A 23215-nucleotide genomic window follows, 5' to 3' on the forward strand; every position below is an offset into this window, starting at 1 on the left:
CTGCAGAGGGTTGGGTGAGGGGTTTGGGTAAAGAAAACAGGAACAGATAATGTTATACATCAGACTAATGACAAAGCCAAAACCATCTTAAAGAGGAAGTTCATTGACGTCACATCAAATTCTCCACTGCTGTGAGAAAGCAATACTGCAGTTGCTCTAACAATCACAACCCTGAAGACTGAAAATGACAAAACTTTAAACTCACCTTTGACATCCACGTTAAACTTCACAGTGACAGTCCCGATGTTGTTGTGGACAGAACAGTTGTATTGCCCCTTGTGCTCCAAAGTTACAGACTTGATGGTGAGAATGTCGTCACTGAAGGGGGAACCACTGGCTGATGGGAGCGTCCAGTTGTAGGAGGGGCTGGGGTTTCCCACAGCAGAGCAGTTCAGTTGTAGACGGTCTCCTTTCGTGACGGTGATCAGATCTGGATGTGATGACCCCTTTAGCTGAGGCTCATCTGTGTGTTGATTGAGGGAAGGACAAATACAAAACATGTCACTACAGAGAAATGGAAACAATTTTGAACTTTAAACAGATTAATGCAGATATACACCACAGTACTAACTGGTTGTTCTATGTTACTTTCAATTTCTGCTACAATATAGGCCTACTATTAGAAGGAAACATTTATTTAAAGGACGGGTCACAGTTAGACACAATAGTCAGGAGCCCAAATTACCATTGAAATAGGTTTTTCTTGCTGTAATCATTCCTCCCGTTCATACTGACCATTAGAAGATCCCTTCATAATGCACTTACAATGTAAGTGATGGAGGCCAAAATCCACAGTCCTCCTTCTGTGCAAAAATGTATTTAAAAGTTTATCTGAAGCTAATATGAAGCTTTAAGCCATCCGAATGAGTCAAATCAAGTAGATATCTTTCAGTGTTTCAGTCTTTTTAGTGCCAAAGTCCTTCTTATTGTTACTTTACTACCACTGCAACTCAACAGGGAAACTCTGTCTGAGGAAACATAAAGAATGCTAAAGATGCTAAAAAGACTGTAAATGTGGCAGATATCCACTTGATATGACTAACTCAGACTGCTGAAGCCTCGTATAAACTTCAGATAAACTTTTAAATGTATTTTTGCACAAAATGACTGTGGACACACTGTGGATTTTGGCCCCCATCAATATAAGTGCATTATGAATGGCCAGTATGAACAGAAGTCACATTAAAACTTTTACTAGCTGTCTCAGAAATAAGATGTGTGTCCATTTTGTTGTCAGACTCACAGTAGACTGTTGCTGTGAGTTTTCCTGACTCCACCACTGGAGGAGTCTGTGGTCCTTTAGGTCCCAGGTCTAGCTTGGCTTCACACCAGTACTGTCCTCCATCATCTTCTTTACTAGGGGTGATATCCAGAGTGAAGGTCTCAGTCACTGGTGTCTTTTCTGTGTTGTTGGACTGTAGTCTGCCCAGTTCTGTCTGTCCTCTGTAGAAGATCACATTGAGGTTACCAACAGGAGCAACTTCCTGGATGTGACACTGCAGTGTGTACAGATGACCTGCAGTCATCGACCCAGAGTGATTTAGGAAGCTGAAACTGACATTTTTTGGAGGCTCTGGGGAGACAAACAGAGAGATGTAGTGAGAGACGCACACAGTAAGATAAAGGTGGTGAAATACAGCTGACAATAAAAAAAACCTAAATCTATCCAACATATTTATTTCTTATTTTGATTATATATATTTAATTGTTACAGTAGTGTTTTTTGTTCAACAGCAAGTTTACTTACGATAGACGGTTACAGGCAGGGTGCTACAACACTGGTTATCATTATTATCAGTATAATAGCACATGAGAGATGTATCCCATTCAGTCACGCTGTCAACGTCCCATGAAATTGTGGTTCCATTTATTGTAGCGGCCCCCACAGATTTTTCCAAACCAAATAACTCGTTTGGGCAAGTATGCTGACAAGCCAAGCACGTGGCAGAGGTTGGGTCACCAAACTTCACTACCAGTCTGGATGGAGTGAATACAGGTTTATCTGCACAGTTTTCATCTGTAACACAGACATGAAATGCCGAGATGAAAAACATGAAACATAAAATTAGGAATCACAATGAAAACTATGAAAGTACATAAAACAGTCATTTCACATACAATGTCAAACCCACAGTTAATCAGTGCTGTTAATCTTGTAACAGAGTTTACTCAACTTATTTTCAACTACTTTATATTTGTCCTACATAGAATATCCATTGCTCAATGCCACTTCCTGTATTAGATTCAAATAGGCTGTGAGGCTATTTAAGCATTTTTTATATCATTAATTTCGTCTACATGGAGCAGTAGACGCTCTCTATGACGAAGAAACACATGTAGAAGACTCACCACAGCTGGATACATGAAAGTCGTGCAGAGAGTTCAACAAATAAACAGCGAAAAATGCGTAACAGAGAGAAAACATTATGTCCCGTTAGTCTTGAGAGTAAACAGAGGTCCTGGTAATAAAAATCGTTGAGGCCAAAGTCCGACAGAGGATTCGTCTGAAATTGAAATTAGAAACGCTTAAGAAAGGCGCTATGAACCGGATGGTACGTGCTTCTCAGTCTCGCCGTTCTCATCAGATAAGTGGAAAAAACTCGTTGCGGATTTAACAGATCTCTGGTAACTTGCTAACACAGGATGTTGATGGTGTTGAAATGTCAGTCAACACACACACACAGTATCAGTGGAGGAACAAGTATTCACATCCTTTACTTTAGTAAAAGTACCAATACAACAATGTAAAAATACTCCATTACAAGTAAAAGTCCTGCATGAAAAATCCTACTTCAGTAAAAGTACAGAAGTATTAGCAGCAAAATATAGTTGAAGTATTGCAGTAAAAGTAGTGGTTTGGTCCCTCTGACTGATAAATTATTATATATGACATCATTAGATTATTAATACTGAAGCATCAGTGTTAGAGCAGCATGTTACTGTTGTAGCTGCTGGAGGTGGAGCTAGTTTCAACTACTTTATATACAGTTAGATAGTTTAGTCCAGTGGTTCCCAACCTAGGGGTCGGGCCCCTCCAAAGGGTCACCAGATATATCTGAGGGGTCGTGAGATGATTAACAGGAGAGGAAGTCTTGATCTGAAAAGTAATTTGCATGGATTACTGGTATCTAAGGATAATTTGCGACTGTAATATTTTAAGTTAAAATATTTAGAAAGTGATAAAGAAGATTATGTAGTATTTTTTTAAACTTGTTGCTCTTTTAACACTGTTTTAATTTATTTACGGGTTTATTATTCATCATGTCAACAACTTTACAATACAATCAAATATAAAAGAGAAAGACAAGGATGCACGTTAGTGTTATGTACAAAGTGCCACCATTTATTTGTGAGTTTTGTCATTTTATTCACATTAAAAAAACTTAAAAAACAAAGTTAACATTTCCTTTTTGGCCTTTCAGTATGCAGTTCATTACTTTCGCTTTCCGTGGTTTAACACGCAGCTATAAAGTTCAGTGTGTGAATTTTCACACAATGTTGATCTCTGTTTATACATTACCTTTCTAAAGAAAATTATAAAGTTCTTTGGAGCAACACAAACAAAATGAAATAGAAATAAATAGTAAAACAGTATGTTCACCGACAGAGAACTATTAAAAACATAGTGAGACACACTATCACACCAGCTGTAATGAATGTTCAGGCACTGTAGTTTATTTTGAATCAATGCCACACACACACTGCCCTGCTGCTGCACATACACTAGTGCACCAAATATGCATTAATCTGCAGTTGAAAATAGTCCCCAATAAATGCATGATTTAGTTTTGTTTGAGTAACTTTTACTGAAAACTACAGTGCCCAGCTGCTGTAGGAAATTGCTGAGCCCCTTTTAAAAATGAAACTATATTTGTGACTCATTTTTAAAGTTTTAAGTCTTCAGTAGAAATGAATGGACTGAGAGCCACAGACAAGGTGAGGAGGTCAGAAAGTCCTGAGAGACAAACTAACTAACAAATTGCTCATTTTAGTGTTTTCATGATTTGTTAACAACAAGAAAAATATAGATAGATAGCAATAGATATCTCTCCTTAAACAGAGCAACATTTCAATCTTTCAGCTTAAACCTGAGTTTAACCGTATGTGCAGCATGTATGTGTTAAACCTCAGATATAGAGACTTCTGGTGATTTCTACAGTTTGGGTTAGGATAAATATATCTGTGCTTTACAGCTAACTGCAGCTTATGACATATCAACAGTTTCAGGTTGTCCACACACATGTGATGCTTCACCCACAAATTAACTCTTCAGTAGGCACAGCAATGAGTTGAGAGCGAAGATGGAAAACGTCCTTCAGGTTGTACCGTCCCTTTCGGTTGTGTTTGTACAGATGGACGTATATACTGATGAAGACAATTGCTGCCAGAACAAGGACTAATAGTACCACTAAAATAATGTACATGTAGCTCTCTGCAGAGGGTTGGGTGAGGGGTTTCGGTAAAGAAAACAGGTACAGATAATGTTATACATCAGTCTAATGACAAAGCCAAAACCATCTTAAAAAGGAAGTTCATTGACGTCACATCAAATTCTCCACTGCTGTGAGAAAGCAATACTGCAGTTGCTCTAACAATCACAACCCTGAAGACTGAAAATGACAAAACTTTAAACTCACCTTTGACATCCACGTTAAACTTCACAGTGACAGTCCCGATGTTGTTGTGGACAGAACAGTTGTATTGCCCCTTGTGCTCCAAAGTTACAGACTCGATAGTGAGAATGTCGCCACTGAAGGGGGAACCACTGGCTGATGGGAGCGTCCAGTTGTAGGAGGGGCTGGGGTTTCCCACAGCAGAGCAGTTCAGTTGTAGACGGTCTCCTTTCGTGACGGTGATCAGATCTGGATGTGATGACCCCTTTAGCTGAGGCTCATCTGTGTGTTGATTGAGGGAGGGAAGAATACAAAACATGTCATTACAGAGAAATGGAAACAATGTTGAACTTTAAACAGATTAATGCAGATATACACCACATTACTAACTGGTTGTTTTATGTTACTTTCAGTTTCTGCTACAATATAGGTCTACTATTAGAAGGAAACATTTATTTAAAGGATGGGTCACAACTTTTCAAGTTTGTCTTAAATCAATAGTCAGGAGCCCAAATTACTATTGAAATAGGTTTTTCTTGCTGTAATCATTCCTCCTGTTCATACTGACCATTAGAAGATCCCTTCATAATGCACTTACAATGTAAGTGATGGAGGCCAAAGTCCGCAGCCCTCCTTCTGTGCAAAAATGTATTTAAAAGTTTATCTGAAGCTAATATGAAGCTTCAAGCCATCCGAATGAGTCAAATCAAGTAGATATCTTTCAACGTTACAGTCTTTTTAGTGCCAAAGTCCCTCTTTTTGTTACTTTACTACCACTGCAACTCAACAGGGAAACACTGTCTGAGGAAACACAAAGAGGGAATTTTATGCTAAAAAGACTGTAAATGTGGCACATATCCACTTGATATGACTAACTCAGACTGCTGAAGCCTCATATAAACTTCAAATAAACTTTTAAATGTATCTTTGCACAAAATGACTATGTGGATACACTGTGGATTTTGGCCCCCATCAATATAAGTGCATTTTGAATGGCCAGTATGAACAGAAGGAATGATTACAGCAAGGAAAACATCTTTCAATGGAAATTTGGGCACCTGACTGTTGTTTTAAGACAGACTGGAAAAATTGTGAACCTGTCCTTTAAATAAATGTTTCCCTCTAATGTAGTGAACTAAAAGACATTTTTGTCTTTTGTCATTGTTTGTGACGTAATGTTTCTTTTGTCAATGTCACATTAAAACTTTTACTAGCTGTCTCAGAAATAAGATGTGTGTCCATTTTGTTGTCAGACTCACAGTAGATTGTTGCTTTGAGTTTTCCTGACTCCACCACTGGAGGAGGCTGTGGTCCTTCAGGTCCCAGGTCTAGCTTGGCTTCACACCAGTACTGTCCTCCATCATCTTCTTTACTAGGGGTGATATCCAGAGTGAAGGTCTCAGTCACTGGTGTCTTTTCTGTGTTGTTGGACTGTAGTCTGTGCAGTTCTGTCTGTCCTCTGTAGAAGATCACATTGAGGTTACCAACAGGAGCAACTTCCTGGATGTGACACTGCAGTGTGTACTGATGACCCGCAGTCATCGGCCCAGCGTGATTTAGGAAGCTGAAACTGACATTTTTTGGAGGCTCTGGGGAGACAAACAGAGAGATCTAGTGAGAGACGCACACAGTAAGATAAAGGTGGTGAACTACAGCTGACAATATGAAAAAACCTAAATCTATCCAACATATTTATTTCTTATTTTGATTATATATATTTAATTGTTACAGTAATGTTTTGTTCAACAGCAAGTTTACTTACGATAGACGGTTACATGCTGGGTGCAACGACACTGGTTATCAGCATTACCAGTATAATAGCACTCAATGACATCTATATCCCATTCAGTCAGGCTGTCAACCTCCCATGAAATCGTGGTTCCATTTTTTGTAACGTTCCCCACAGACTTTTCCAAATTATATAAATCCTTTGGGCAAGTATTCTGACAAGCCAAGCACTTGGCAGAGGCTGGGTCACCAAACTTCACTACCAGTCTGGATGGAGTGAATACAGGTTTATCTGCACTGTTTTCATCTGTAACACAGACATGAAATGCCGAGATGACAAACATGAAACATAAAATTAGGAATCACGATGAAAACTATGAAAGTACATAAAACAGTCATTTCACGTACGATGTTATACATCAGACTAATGACAAAACCACACAATCTTAAAAAAGGAAGTTCATTGATGTCACATGTGTTCAAATTTTCCACTGCTGTGGGAAAGCAATACTGCAGTTGCTCTAACAATCACAACCCTGAAGACTGAAAATGACAAAACTTTAAACTCACCTTTGACATCCACGTTAAACTTCACAGTGACAGTCCCGATGTTGTTGTGGACAGAACAGATGTACTGCCCCTTGTGCTCCAAACTTACAGACTCGATAGTGAGAATGTCGTCACTGAAGGGGGAACCACTGGCTGATGGGAGCATCCAGTTGTAAGAGGGGCTGGGGTTTCCCACAGCAGAGCAGTCCAGTTGTAGACGGTCTCCTTTCGTGACGTTGATCAGATCTGGATGTGATGACCCCTTTAGCTGAGGCTCATCTGTGTGTTGATTGAGGGAGGGAAGATACAAAACATGTCATTACAGAGAAATGGAAACAATGTTGAACTTTAAACAGATTAATGCAGATATACACCACAGTACTAACTGGCTGTTTTACGTTACTTTCAGTTTCTGCTACAATATAGGTCTACTATTAGAGGGAAACATTTATTTAAAGGACGGGGTCACAATTTTTCAAGTTTGTCTTAGAACAATAGTCAGGAGCCCAAATTACCATTGAAATAGGTTTTTCTTGCTGTAATCATTCCTCCTGTTCATACTGACCATTAGAAGATCCCTTCATAATGCACTTACAATGTAAGTGATGGAGGCCAAAATCCACAGCCCTCCTTCTGTGCAAAAATGTATTTAAAAGTTTATCTGAAGCAACTTTACAGTCTTTTTAGTGCCAAAGTTTCTCTTTTTGTTACTTTACTTCCACTGCAGCTCAACAGGGAAACACTGTCTGAGGAAACACAAAGAGGGAATTTGATGCTAAAAAGACTGTAAATGTGGCAGATATCCACTTGATATGACTAACTCAGACTGCTGAAGCCTCATATAAACTTGAGATAAACTTTTAAATGTATTTTTGCACAAAATGACTGTGGATACACTGTGGATTTTGGCCCCCATCAATATAAGTGCATTTTGAATGGCCAGTATGAACAGAAGGAATGATTACAGTGAGGAAAACATCTTTCAATGGAAATTTGGGCACCTGACTGTTGTTTTAAGACAGACTGGAAAAATAGTGAACCCGTCCTTTAAATAAATGTTTCCCTCTAATGTAGTGAAGTAAAAGACATTTTTGTCTTTTGTCATTGTTTGTGACGTAATGTTTCTTTTGTTTTTGTCACATTAAAACTTTTACTAGCTGTCTCAGAAATAAGATGTGTGTCCATTTTGTTGTCAGACTCACAGTAGACTGTTGCTGAGAGTTTTCCTGACTCCACCACTGGAGGAGTCTGTGGTCCTTCAGGTCCCAGGTCTAGCTTGGCTTCACACCAGTACTGTTCTCCATCATCTTCTTTACTAGGGGTGATATCCAGAGTGAAGGTCTCAGTCACTGGTTTCTTCTCCAGGTTACCCTTGACCTTTCGCTGGCCCAGTTCTGTCCGTCCTCTGTAGAAGTTCACATTGAGGTTAGCAACAGGAGCAACTTCCTGGACGTTACACTGCAGTGTGTACAGATGACCCGCAGTCATCGGCCCAGAGTGATTTAGGAAGCTGAAACTGACATTTTTTGGAGGCTCTGGGGAGACAAACAGAGAGATGTAGTGAGAAACACACACAGTAAGATAAAGGTGGTGAACTACAGCTGACAATAAAACAAACCTAAATCTATCCAACATATATATATATATATATATATATATATATATATATATATATATATATATATATATATATATATATATATATATATATATATATATATATATATATATATTAAATTGTTACAGTAATGTTTTGTTCAACAGCAAGTTTACTTACGATAGACGGTTACAGGCAGGGTGCTACAACACTGGTTATTATCATCACCAGTATAATCGCACACAGGAGATGTATCCCATTCAGTCAGGCTGTCAACCTTCCATAAAATCGTGGTTATCGTATTTTGCCCCGCAGACTTTTTCAAACCAAATAAGTTGTTTGGGCAATTATGCTGACAAACCAAGCATGTGGCAGAGGTTGGGTCACCAAACTTCACTACCAGTCTGGATGGAGTGAATACAGGTTTATCTGCACAGTTTTCATCTGTAACACAGACATGAAATGCCGAGATGAAAAACATGAAACATAAAATTAGGAATCACAATGAACACTATGAAAGTACATAAAACAGTCATTTCACGTACAATTTCATTCAATAAACCAACAGTCAGTCAGTGCTGTTTATCTTGTAACAGAGTTTACTCAACTCATTTTCAACTACTTTATATTTTTCCTACATAGAATATCCATCTCTACTTAATGGATGGATGTTACTGGTCAAACTAAAATGGTCTGTACACCGAACATTAGCTGCTTACATGTGTTTTTCAGCACACACACACACACACTTTCTCTTTCAGTATTCAGTATTTACTCTAAATTCAAATGTGCTTTATTGGCATTTTATTTAAGTACAGCACTGTCAAAGCATATTGTATAAAGTTTACAGTGTAAGTAAAATAACTCAGGGACATTTCTACACATAGAACAATATATATAACACTACAGAGGCTTTATATCATACACTACAAGTACATTACTATACAATACAGCGAACAATAATGAAAGAAAAACACATTTTGGCAAACAAATTATTCAAAGATAAACCAATATACTATAACTGAATCTGACACCAGTCAGAAACCAGCACAGACCAGCTTTGCTGGTCAACCTGCTGGTCTTGCTGGTCACCTGCCTATGTTGGTGGTTTTTGTTGGTGACCTGTTAGTTTAAGCTGGCATTGTGCTGGTCATGCTGGTGACCAGCCAACAGTGATGTTTTTGGCTGGTGTATGCTGGTATTTATTCAGGGACCAGCGTTGCCTGGAGAGGATGATCATGGTGAATTTCAGCCAAGATAAACAACTAACTACACTGAAACTATATCAAAGTGAACTAAATCCATTCCATCCAAGTAATTTGAGTATGACCATTCATCTGTTTTATTTAGTTAAACAATAACTACAATTACTGTACCACAACATGTAACAATATCAATAAAAACTGTAACAACAGCAACAACAAACCACTAATTATAATAATACTAATAATAATTTAGTTTACAGTATCCATAGCAGTGTTTAACATGACATAACTCAAGCACCCCCCCGACTCACTAAGACACAATGTCGTTTTTTTCTTTCTTAACAATGTCCTGTATTTTTCACACATTATGTTTCTCCCCATGCTCTTCTCCCTCTTCTCAATTTTGCCCCGTCAACATTCTGCCCCTGCAGCCACCAATGGAAGCAGCCTGGAAGAAAACACACAACACCAGATTATATTGTTAGATCAGGTCAATTATGGAGAATAGGGTCGGGCGATGTCTACCGAATTGGCATATGACGATGTCCACAGTGAAACATCTCAATGGACGATGATATGATATTGGAGGGTGGGGGTTTTACTCATGAGGCTTTTATTGCACTTACAGTAGCATAACAGGTGTAGTTGTGGCCAATTCAAGTACTTCACCAGGGCCCTGTTTCAGAAAGCAGGATTAGAGAAACCCTGAGATGAGGGAAACTCTGGGTCAGTTACCACGGTAACTCTGACTCTGTGAAGCTAACCTGCTCACTGGCAGGTTTTCTTTGACAAACCTCGAGTTTCTCTCTGTCTCCTCTTACAGAGTTTCATGTCTTCATTCATTCAATCTGTATCAAAGCACATTCATTAGTGGAGGTTTACTGTAAGTCAGAATCTAAATCCTGGTTGGATATTAGTTTGCTATGCAGGACTTTCTAAAGTTACCACTTTCATCCACATCAATCATTTCTTTGAACAGCGTTTTTTTCTCTCACATTCAGATATTACACAGCGTGAATTCAGCCTCAGCTCAGAATAAAACCTCTGCATGTCCTTCTGTTATAACTCTGGCCTTGTTTACACCTGGTATTAACATCCGTCTTGGGTGATCCGATCACAAGTGGACAGCTCTAAATACATGTGTAAACACACCCAAGACGCATTGAGGACCGACTGAGATCCGATCACTCAGACCACATTTGGAGGTGGTCTGGGCAGCATGTGACCACATTCATTTAGCAGTGTAAACACAATGTGTCCTGGGCCACATCGAATGACTGCCTACTCAACTGACGTCCTCTATTTTCCAGAAGACTAGGCACAGGACCCTCCGTCCAAAGCTGTTCAACTTGTCTGATAACAGGATAAAAAAATTAGACAGGTGGGATCAATGAATAATTATCTCTATCACTCAGGACATGATTGGTTGCACTGATGAAACATCATTCCTATAATATTGGAGATTATATGTTAATATTTCTGAGTTAGCAGGATTGAGCAGCATCACTGAATGCTGTTGAGCCAAGATACAAATAGGCATCTGAACATTTAAAATCTACTGAATTTTAACCTTGACGCAAATCACCAAACACATTATTACTGGATCAGACTGTGAGTTTACATTCATGTCTCTATGTCTTTGATGTATATATGTTTTAAATCTTTAACTATATTTCATCTTCAGTTGCCTCCTGTGTTTTGTCCGTCAGATTAAAGCTGAACAAATATATTTAAAATGTAATGTAGCGGTGGCCTGATACACACTCAGATTCCACATCCATTCCATATCATCATTAAGGAAATGTGAGCCTGGTAAATGATGGATTAATGGACAACACTGAATAAAACTTTATTGTGTTAACTTATTGACACTTTTCCCGCTCTGACATAGGCTCTTTTTTTAAAGATAAATGTACAATGTCCGCACACACATGCATTCATATCTCTACGTCCACTGGATTAAAATGGAGGCTCTGCCTTTTATTTACTTGTTGCCATGGTGACTCGTAGTATCAGAGCTCCATATATGATGGCTTTTTTTTATTAATCATGCGTGCGCTTAAACTCAGAGTGAAAATATTCAGAGTTGATTGAACTGACTCTGAGTTTCACATCTCGGGGTTCATCAACTCAGAGTTCAGGGTTGGATCCAGAGTTTGTTAAGCCTGCTTTCTGAAACAGGCCCCTGGTTCACTGTCTCTCAACTGCTCCGCTGTTTGTGCAACACACACACACACACACACACAAGGAGGCCTCAGCCCTGCCATCGCTGAACCACAGACAGCAGAGGAGAGAAGAGAAACTAACGCGACCTTAAATGACAGCAAAATGCACTTGACTCTCACACTTAGCTGAAATGACTCTGCTGTGCTTTGCTGTCATTTATGGTATGCTACACACACAGCGGAGCAGGGGAGAGACGGTAAACCAAGTGAGGTAATCAAGTTGACAACTACACTCGTCACGTTACTGTAAGTGCAATAAAAGCTTTGTGAGTAAAAAGCCAATAAGAGTAATTTAATCCATGCCATAAATGACGTGGGGTCGGGGGCCCTTAAATCACAATGTTAAAGGCTCAGTGGTCGATGACTGTAAGAAAACCTACTGCTGTGTTACACCTCAGCCTGTTTGTGATCCACTTTGAAAACATAGGCTGCTGAGTATAGCTATTAACAGCTATGACAGCCTGCATTCACCTGACAGCAGCGGGGGATTTAAAAAATGCCTACATCTGATAACCTCCACTGTCAAAAAGAAAAACTAAATCCTGTCATATTCTCCAGACAAGATAATCATGCAAATGACACCGCCAGTTCTGCCAGGTTGTGACAGCATCAGCATTCAAAGTTGCTTGCAAAATGATAATCCAAATTTTTCATCAGTAAACATACCTCTCAGTGACTACAATTCTGTCAGGGTCAAGGGGTGTTCGGCCTCCCCCTTGGTGGTTGGGCTCCTTGTTTTCAGGGTAGCTGTCCCCAAATGGCCACAGCTATCTCCTTGACAAAGAGGCCACACACGACACCCTATGTGGACCTGAAATAGATGAAAACAAAACATGTTTTAGAAACGAGTACGAGTTGTATCATAAAATAGGTTTTCTAGTCTTTTTTTAGATTATTTTATTTATCAAAGGTCAGGGGCCTAATATGCTTATTCACCAGTTAGTTGAGAGGATCAACATAATACCACTCTCATGTCTGTACATTAATTTTATTGCAGCAGCAGGTTAGCTTAGCTTAGCATAAAAACTAGAACCCAGGGAAGACAGTTAGCCTAGCTCTGGCCAAAGGTAATCTCCCTACCAGCACCTCTAAAACTGACAAATTTAACTAACATGTTATATCTCATTTGTTTAATCCATACAACAAAAAGACGACTTGTTGTTTTACAGGGGATATAATGCTACTGCATTTGATTTCGGGAGGGGCTGCATAAAGTTGTGTGCAATAGTATGTCAGCTAGGTTCATTTTTACTAGCTAACAGTTAGCTAAAACATTCACTGAACACAGCTGAGTTCAAATTAACGTTAGTAAAGTGTAAACTGCCATAATTCTCAAGGGTCATATCTAGCGCTAGATCAGTCTGCACGTGATTTTAGCTCCTTTATAAAAAAAACAATACATCGATATTATATGTGTAGGGCGGTTTATTAAAAGAACTTCACATTATAGGCAAATATAAGTTACTTACCGTTGTAGCAGTTGGCAGTTAGTGGCGGTGAATTAAGTTACTTACCGTTGTAGCAGTTGGCAGTTAGTGGCGGTGAATTTGCTGTCAGTGAATAAAGAAGAAGCCCACCAAGTGTCGTCACTAGATGTCGCACTACGCATGTCCTAAACACAGAGATGATTTTTGCCTGGCAACAGCGGTGCCAGCTCGAGTTAACACCTGACGTGCTACGGTAAGCGTATTGTGTCATTTCCGGTTGCCGACTGTATTACTGATAGCCATTGTTGCTGCTCTCAATTCAGTTGATTTTGCTATGTCCTCTGCTTTGGTGGTGGCTGCTTTGGTGGTGGTAGGAAGTTCTCTGCTGCAGAGAAATTGTTCCTGCAAATCACCGTCCCACACATGTCTCACATAAACCAGTAAAATGGCATGGTGAGTTATGTCCGTGGATTCATCCATCTGTAATGCATAGTAAGGGCTTGCCTGGACGCCAGCTGTGGTCTGTTGTTTTATGTTACCAGACATGTCTTCAATACGCCGAGCTATAGTATCATTGGACAGGGGTATGGTTTTAAGCTTGTCTGCCGCTGATTGATCCAGCACCTCTCTTACCATGTCCATGGCAGCGGGTAAAATATGGGGTTTCTTGGCCTTCGCGATACGGTGAGCTACGTGGTAAGACGCCCGGAGCGCTTGTTCTCGTTTGGAGCAAGATGCTGTCAGACACTTCTGTGATACCTTCAGTTCATGAAGTCGTCTTTGAAAAAACTCCACCGGCTTGTCTTTACATGCGGGATGTTTCGTTTGTAAATGTCGCATTAGTTTGGATGGTTTCATGCTCTCATGTGCCAGCACTTCATTACAAATAACACACTGGGGTTTCTGTCCGTGTTTGTCCTCAATGAACGAAAATCCACATTTCAAATACTCCGGGTTACATTTGCGTTTCGCCATCTTGCCTCCGAACATCATCACAAATTTAAAGACAAATTTAAAGGGTTACCGGCAAACGAATGGTGGTTACCATGGCAACGAGAATGCTGCGCGCGTCTGTCGCGTGCCTCTCTCTCTCTTTTTTTTTTTCAAGATAAAAGACGAGTACAAAATCAGATGAGCATTAATTATTTTTAATTTTTTTTAAAAATTTATTTATTTTTTACAAGCTGTCCGTGACCCGCCCAGAACGTGTCCGCGACCCACTTTTGGGTCGCGACCCACCAGTTGAGAATCGCTGCTATAGAGGACTCTTATGTTGACTTTAGTCCCTCCCAAATTGATAATCTTGTTGATAGTGCTGCAGGCTCATCACGAATAACACTCGACTCCATCGCCCCCTTAAAAAGGAAGATAATAAAACATAAGAGGTTAGCTCCATGGTATAACTCCCAAACCCACAAATTAAAGCAAATATCATGAAAATTTGAAAGGATTTGGCGTTCCACCAAAGTGGAAGAATCTCGCTTAGTCTGATAAGATAGTCTTAAAACATTTAGGAAGGCCCTCTGTAATGCCAGAGCTACCTATTGCTCATCATTAATACAAAAGAATAAAAACAGTCCTAGGTTCCTTTTCAGCACTTTGGCCAGGCTGACAAAGAGTCATAACTCTATTGATCCATGTATTCCTATAGTTCTTAGTAGTAATGACTTTATGAGCTTCTTTAATGATAAAATTCTAACTATTAGAGGCAAAATTCACAACCTCCTGCCCTCAACAGGCACCGATTTCTCCCCAAACACAGGCACCTTAGAAACAGCTGTAAATCCTGACATATATTTGGACTGTTTTTCTCCAGTCGACTTTTCTGAACTAACTTCAATGATTTGTTCAGCTAAACCATCAACCTGTCTCTTAGACCCCATCCCAACTAGGCTGCTTAAGGAAGCCTTACCCTTAGTTAGCGCTTCTTTACTAGATATGATCTTAGTGCTGCATTCGACACAATTGACCATCAAATCCTTTCGCAGAGACTGGAACATTTAGTTGGCATTAAAAGAACTGCATTAAGCTGGTTTCAGTCCTATTTATCAGACTGATTTCAGTTTGTACATGTTAATGATGAATCCTCCATGAAGGCAAAAGTTAGACACGGAGTTCCACAAGGTTCTGTACTCAACCAATACTATTCACCTTGTATATGCTTCCTTTAGGTAATATTATTAGGAAACACTCCATAAATTTTCATTGTTATGCAGATGATACCCAATTATATTTATCAATGAAGCCAGATGAAACCAATCAGTTAAACAAACTCCAAGCATGCCTTAAGGACATAAAGACCTGGATGACCTGCAATTTTCTACTACTAAACTCAGATAAAACTGAAGTTATTGTGCTTGTCCCTAAACACCTTAGACAGACATTATCTAATGATATAGCTACTCTGGATGGCATTACCCTGGCCTCCAGTACCACTGTAAGGAATCTGGGAGTTACTTTTGATCAGGATATGTCCTTTAACTCCCACATAAATCAAATTTCAAAGACTGCCTTTTTTCACTCATGTAATATTATAAAAATCGGGCACATCCTGTCCCAAAAAGATGCAGAAAAACTAGTCCATGCATTTGTTACTTCTAGGCTGGATTATTGCAATTCCTTATTATCAGGCTGCCCTAACAAGTCTCTAAAGACTCTCCAGCTGGTTCAGAATGCAGCTGCACGTGTACTGACTAAAACTAGAAAAAGAGACCACATTTCTCCCATTTTAGCTTCGCTACATTGGCTTCCTGTTAAATCTAGAATATAATATAAAATCCTTCTCCTAACTTACAAAGCCCTTAATAATCTTGAAGAGCTCATAGTACCGTATTATCCCACTAGAACACTGCGCTCCCAGAATGCAGGCTTACTGGTGGTTCCTACAGTCTTTAAAAGTAGAATGGGAGGCAGAGCCTTCAGCTATCAGGCTCCTCTCTTGTGGAACCATCTTCCAGATTTGGTCCGGGGTACAGACACCCTCTCTATGTTTAAGAGTAGGCTTAAAACTTTCCTTTCTGATAAAGCCTATAGTTAGGGCCGACCAGGCTCACCTTGGATTAGCCCTTAGTTATGCTGCTATAGGCCTAGACTGCTGGGGGACTTCCCATGATGCACTGAGCTCCTCTCTCCTCCTCCTCCTCTCCATCTGTATGTATTCATGTAACATCAATGCAAGTCACTAACTTGGCTTCTTCCCCAGAGTTTTTTGTGCTTTTTCATCTCGCAGGAAACCCTGGGTTTCAGGCCAAGCCTTCGTGGTCCTTCGCAGTCCTGTTGGCATCCTTCCCTGGCTATTGTTATTGCTATTGCTGCTGTTATTGTTAATGTTATGATTGTTGTTATTCTGTGCCTCCCCCTTCCCCTTCCCCTCTTTCTTTCTCTCTCTCAACCCAACCGGTCAAAGCAGGTGGCCACCCACCAAGAGCCAAGTTCTGCTTGAGGTTTCTATTCCTTAAAGGGGAGTATGTGAAAAGTGAGCTGAGATTTTGCTCAACCTGAGGCAGAAGGACTCATTTGAACATGACATGTAAATGATACCTTGTTTCAAAAAAACAAAAACAAATTAAAGCTGCAAGCAGCGTTGAATGGGCCTTCGTACCCTTGTGCACATCGGGGTGTGGTGCAGTCCAAGGGCTTCTGTCACGGGCATGTAGATATCTCCAGACCTGGGATGACAGGTCTGACTTTACTAACATGTGAAGTTTGGTGCAGACTGGAGCATGTACAATAAAGTTATAGCAATTTCCTTGTTTGGAAAAGTTTGAAAGTGGTCTGACTTATAGTTTAGACGTCATATTGCGGACTTGCTGTTGGATTTAGGTCAGGGGTGTCATCTATGATTTGTAGGTCTTGTTGAGACGAATAATTGAGTTTTGGTTTGATCTTTCTAAGACATTCCTATGGGCTGTGGCCGTGTCAATTTTAGATACATAGGTGGCACTATAGAGCACATTTTAGCACTTTGGGGGATACTTTTTACATTTTATCAAATTTTTCACCAGATCTGATGTGTGTGCCAAATTTGGTGAGTTTTTGAACATGTTTAGGGGGTCAAATTTAGGTCTGAAGTGGCAAGATAATAAAGAAAGAAAGAAACAGAACAGATACAAGAGGGTCTTCGCCCCTTTGGGGCTCAGGCCATAAAAAACAAACCCTCGCTCCAAATTGAAAGTCCTGTAGCGTTTCATATACTGTGTTTTTTAAGTCATGATGCATCACACTTAGCCACAGCCACAGCGTATGACCTTGTTAAAGAACATTACCACTGCATTTGGCAATCAAAACCACAGTTCCTGCACATAAACTATGGAGCGTAGAATATGCCACCTGAATTATAGTAAGCTGTTAAATTTTTTGATTATATGAATTTATTAATAATTGCTCAATTTACCTAATTTAAATGGATTAATAATTTTAAAACAATTATTTTAAATTGATTAATTACATTTTACTCCAAGTAAAGCAAATAAATTAAATAAAAAATGTAAAAAAAAATTATTGAGAGAAAGAACAAAACAAACCAGGTCCATAGGTCATTATGAATTCACTTAGTTATAGGTTTGAGGGGTAAACTCAATATATGAGTTTATACATAAAAGATCCAACCATCTTAACCAGCTTGACCAGCAGACACCAGCTTAACTTGACTGGGTGACCAGCCATACCAAGCTGACCAACAATACTGACAAACCAGCAAGACCCGCCTTACCAGCTTGTCCAGCCTGGTAAACCAACTAAACCAGTTTAACACCAGCTAAGACCAGCTAAAACCAGCAACCAATTTAAGCTGGTCTGTGCTGTTTTTTTTTTTTTTCCCAGCAGAATTGAGCACCTGAAAATTTTGATCCCATCTGATATACAGGTGCTGAAAACATTAAAAATAAATAAATAAATAAACAACCAAACAAAACATCACACTAAACTGTGTTTGGCGGCGTTTATCTAGGCTGTGAGGCTATTTTAAGCATTTTTTTACATCATTAATTTCGTCTACATGGAGCAGTAAACGCTCTCTATGACGGAGAAACACATGTAGAAGACTCACCACAGCTGGACACATGAAAGTCGTGCAGAGAGTTCAGCAAATAAACAGCGAAAAATGCGTAACAGAGAGAAAACATTATGTCCCGTTAGTCTTGTGAGTACATAGAGGTCCTGGTAATAAAAATCGTTGAGGCCAAAGTCCGACAGATGATTCGTCTGAAATTGAAAGTAGAAACGCTAAAGAAAGGCGCTATGAACCGGATGGTACGTGCTTCTCAGTCTCGTCGTTATCATCAGATAAGTGGAAAAAAAACTCTGTTGTTTTTTGCAGAACTCTGGTAACTTGGCAACACAGGATGTCGATAATATTGAAACGTCAATCAACACACAAGCACACAGTATCAGTGGAGGAACAAGTATTCAGATCCTTTACTTAAGTAGAAGTACCAATACAGCAATGTAAAAATACTCCATTACAAGTAAAAGTCAAAGTACAGAAGTACATATATATATATATATATATATATATATATATATATATATATATATATATATATATAACTCAAACTAACTCAAATAAAAAATCTCCTTGAGCTCACAAGCTCAGAACAACACACAGACTACTGGATGTAGACAGTGAAGCAGTGGGACAAATTAAGTATAAATAAAGGGACAAATGAGTAAAAGTACCAACACAGTAATGTAAAAATACTCCAATACAAGTAAAAGTCCTGCATGAAAAATCCCACTTCAGTAAAAGTACAGAAGTATTAGCAGCAAAATGTAGTTGAAGTATTGCAGTAAAAGTAGTGTTTTGGTCCCTCTGACTGATAAATTATTATATATGACATCATTAGATTATTAATACTTAAGCATCAGTGTTAGAGCAGCATGTTACTGTTGTAGCTGCTGGAGGTGGAGCTAGTTTCAACTACTTTATATACAGTTAGATAGTTTAGTCCAGTGGTTCCCAACCTAGGGGTCGGGCCCCTCTAAAGGGTCACCAGATATATCTGAGGGGTCGTGAGATGAAAAATGGGAGAGGAAGTCTTAATCTGAAAAGTAATTTGCATGGATCACTGGTATATTAGGCTAATTTGCGACTGCAATATTTTGAGTTAAAATATTTAGAAACAGATAAAGAAGATAATGTAGTATTTTTTTTTTTAACATGTTGCTGTTTTAACACTGTTTTAATTTATTTACGGGTTTATTATTCATCATGTTAACAACTTTACAATACAATCAAATATAAAAGAGAAAGACAAGAATGCACGTTAGTGTTATGTACAAAGTGCCACCATTTATTTGCGAGTTTGTCATTTTATTCACATCAACGTTTTAACAATCAGGGGTCATGACTTTTGTCCCCAATTAAGTGGTTTGAAGTCATAAATTTCAGCACTGTCAAAGCATGTTGTATAAAGTTTACAGTGTAAGTAAAATATTTCAGAAAGACATTTCTACACATAGAACACTATATATAACACTATAGAGGCTTTATATCATACACTACAAGTACATTACTATACAATACAGCAAACAATAATGAAAGAAAAACACATTTTGGCAAACAAATTACTCAAAGATAAATCAATATACCATAACTGAATCTGAACCAGTCATTTGAACACGTGCCAGTTTTGATCCCATCTCATATACAAGTGTTGAAAACATTAAAGAATAAATAAATAAATAAATAAACAACCAAACAAAACAACTCACTAAACTGTGTTTGGCGGCGTATATCTAGGCTGTATGCCAATTTAAGCATTTATATACATGGAGCAGTAAACGCTCTCTGTGACGGAGAAACACATGTAGAAGACTCACCAAAGCTGGACACATGGAAGTCGTGCAGAGAGTTCAGCAAAGAAACAGCGAGAAATGCGCAACAGAGAGAAAACATTATGCCCCATTATTCTTGTGAGCAAACAAACTCTTGGTAATGAAAATAGTTGAGCCAGAGTCCGACGGAAGAAACGAATGAAACTGAGAGAAAAAGCAGTAGAAAGCCCGCTATGAACGGGAGGATACCTGCCTCCTGGTACCTGGTTATTGTTTATTGATCTGATTGAATGAATTTGACAGTCGTTTTTCTTGCAACATTAAATTCATGTTTTTAACGAATTAAACTGAGCATAGCCACAATAATTTTAACTTGGCAAACTGGTTACAAAGTAGTGAATAAAGTAGTATTCATTTTTAGCTGAAACGTTTTTCGTTAGAACAAGCTTGATTTCTTGCTATTTGCTTGCTAGCTAACAGGAGTAGGATTGCAAGCATCATTTATAGTTCATAAAGGCCAGCTTTCCTTGTTAACTAGCAACCAATGTTTTCCTGCAACATTAAATTGGTGTTTTGACTTATTATTTTAATATATAAAATATCAAGTGTCCAAATTACCCTAAATTGTTTCAGGTTAACCATTAGCTTTCTATTCAATTCAATTTTATCTATACAGCGCCAAATTACAACAAAAGTCATCTCAGGGCACTTTTCACATGGAGTAGCTCTAGACCATACTCTTAAATTTAGGCTACAGAGAGAGAGACCCAACAATTCCCTTATGAGTAAGCACTTGGCGACAGCGATGAGGAAAAACTCCCCTTTAACAGGAAGAAACCCCAAGCAGAACCTGGCTCTTGGAGAGAGAGGAGGGTGGGGACGCAGAGAAGCAGAACAACAACAGCACTAAAAACAGCAGCAACAACAATAGATACATGGCTAGCAGCAACAAACAGCAACGACAGCAGGAACAGCTGGAGAAGGACAGAAGAATTCTGGCTGTGTTAAAATGTATCTTTGTAGATCATAATAAATAATCATCAATAAATAGGCCTGGAAGATACATGTAACATACCAATGTAATGTCTTACAGCCTATATTTAAAGAATGTTAATAATCTAATATATAATCTTTTCAGGGGCGGTTTTGAAATATTTTGGAGGAACTTTCACTGCACCACCATCTACCTCATCAGCTGACATGACTGCTGCTGAGGGGACATTGTCAGAGACTTCGGGGGCATCTACTCCCTCCTCTGATGTGACTGCAGCTGCAGAGGTCATAACAGAGGTACCTGACAGACCTAACAGAGTACATGACTGCGTCTGCAGTGTTTGAAACACTTGGACAAGTTAAAAGCAAGTTTGGGGTACTGATAAACTTCCCAATCTTGGAAGATGAAACACCGGAGAAACAATGTGAGGAACTTGAGAACGCACTAAGGAGTGAAGAGGAAGCCGACATTTATGGGAGAGAACTGGCCATGGAAATCAGAAACTCTCCTCAGTTAGAAACAGGATGTCTGCATTTGAACTGCTGGACTTTGTCCAGAAGAAGAAACTGACACAATTGTATCCAAATCTTTGTCTATCTGCGAGGATTGCCCGTATCCTGCCAGTGACTTTTGTAGTGTTCACTTTATTTAGCATATTTTGCACTCATAGCATAGCATATTGATTTTTCATTGCTATTTATTTGGCTAAATATTTTTGGTTTTATTGGTGTTCATTTGTCATTGTCTTTTTTTATAGACCTTGTTATGTGCAAGTTTGTTGCTCTGTATTGTTTAAATATATTGACTTTATTATTTATTATTTGTAATACTTTGTAATTGTTAATTGTATATTAACTTCTCAAATTTTTAATATATTTTTAATAGACATTGTCTTGTTCATGTTCATTGAGTTATGAGCATTGTGTGTGATTTGGTGGTTGTGCTGTGAGTGTTTTGGGGCCACAAACAAAATCTTGTTTAGGGCCACCAAGATCCTAGGGCCAGCCCTGGTCCCTTGGTAAGATGTTCTGAAACCAGCATAGTGACAGGTTAAGAAATGCAAACAAGAGACGACAAGATGTTATAAAAACAGCAAAATCAACAAGATTCTCAAGACAGTGCTCGAGCCATGCAGAAAAACAGGAAACAGCAAAACATTAATGCAATAATACAGCAACAATACATGCAAAGCAATACAATGCAATGAAATACTATGCAGCAACACTGATTATAACCATTTTTTGTACCACTTTCTGATAAACTACTTTATATAAAGGATTTATAAGCATTAATTAATGGCTTTATTAATGCTTTATAGATCATTCATAATCCATTAAGATCCAGTGAGAACTTGTGCAGGTTTTGGAAAATCCTCATCCACTCTGAATTGCAAACTAGATATAAACTGTCATAGATATATATATATATGAGAGAGACTACAATGCAAACCATGTTCACTAGAAAAATCAGAAGATGGCAGCACTTGATAGTCAGAAGTTCTTGTTTCACTTTCTGCTCTTAAAACACTTAAGTTGACTCTGAATACACATCAGCTAAAAAGTAGAAAGTAAGGATGAAGACAAATGCCAAATAACTTGTATCTTTATCCTGGTCAATGACTGTCACACACAGATTGTCACTATTCTGTGCATCAGGGAACAACACATTCATTCATTCATTCATTCATTCATTTTTTGATCAGAAGTTTAGGAAATGCAGACTGATAACAGACTGGCACTGTGTGACCTGAATTCAGTACCGAAGCATTAAATGCACAATCTAATTTGCAGCAGCGGGAGCATGTGCTGTTAATTTCAGTCTGAATGGAAGGTTATTTGTCTTTAATTAGTTTCATACACTGCAAGTCTCTAAGCAACAGAGATGTTTTCCAATAAACCAGGTCATTTTACGTCTTAAAAACACATCATGTTTTTCTTTACTCCATTCTTTAAATTGAAAATTGTGATTTTTATGGGATTAGCTGCCTTGGTCTGAGGCAGCACAGAAGACAACAGCGGTAATCATGTCCTTTGATAATGCAATCACGGTTCTGATGGTCATTTTATGAATAAAATCCCAGGGTTATTCCCATTCAAGAAAGTA

The 23215-nt window shown here is 38.7% G+C and overlaps 1 protein-coding gene across 9 annotated transcripts in view; it reads right to left on the reverse strand.

Moving 5' to 3' along the window:
- The window catches only part of LOC121906138 (hemicentin-1-like), a 196539-nt gene that overhangs the window by 50421 nt on the left and 122903 nt on the right, over positions 1-23215 (reverse strand). For 5 of the 9 annotated variants that reach the window (XR_006098545.1, XM_042424875.1, XM_042424882.1 and 2 more), the window contains exons 5-11: positions 8668-8931; positions 8093-8425; positions 6912-7169; positions 6376-6648; positions 5873-6202; positions 4638-4895; positions 1748-2017 (exon numbers count right to left, since the gene is read on the reverse strand). Coding sequence is in view for 7 of the 9 variants with exons in the window: in XM_042424875.1 (XP_042280809.1) it covers positions 1748-2017; positions 4638-4895; positions 5873-6202; positions 6376-6648; positions 6912-7169; positions 8093-8425; positions 8668-8931 (1986 nt within the window). In the remaining 2 variants the exon portion in view is untranslated. Of the gene's footprint in view, positions 1-14; positions 464-1243; positions 1574-1747; positions 2018-4637; positions 4896-5872; positions 6203-6375; positions 6649-6911; positions 7170-8092; positions 8426-8667; positions 8932-23215 lie in introns of those variants that run through there. The other 4 variants (XR_006098553.1, XM_042424861.1, XM_042424829.1 and 1 more) reach the window with 3 other exon arrangements.

Source organism: Thunnus maccoyii, chromosome 2 (genome assembly GCF_910596095.1).
Source record: "Thunnus maccoyii chromosome 2, fThuMac1.1, whole genome shotgun sequence".
Classification (NCBI taxonomy): domain Eukaryota; kingdom Metazoa; phylum Chordata; class Actinopteri; order Scombriformes; family Scombridae; genus Thunnus; species Thunnus maccoyii.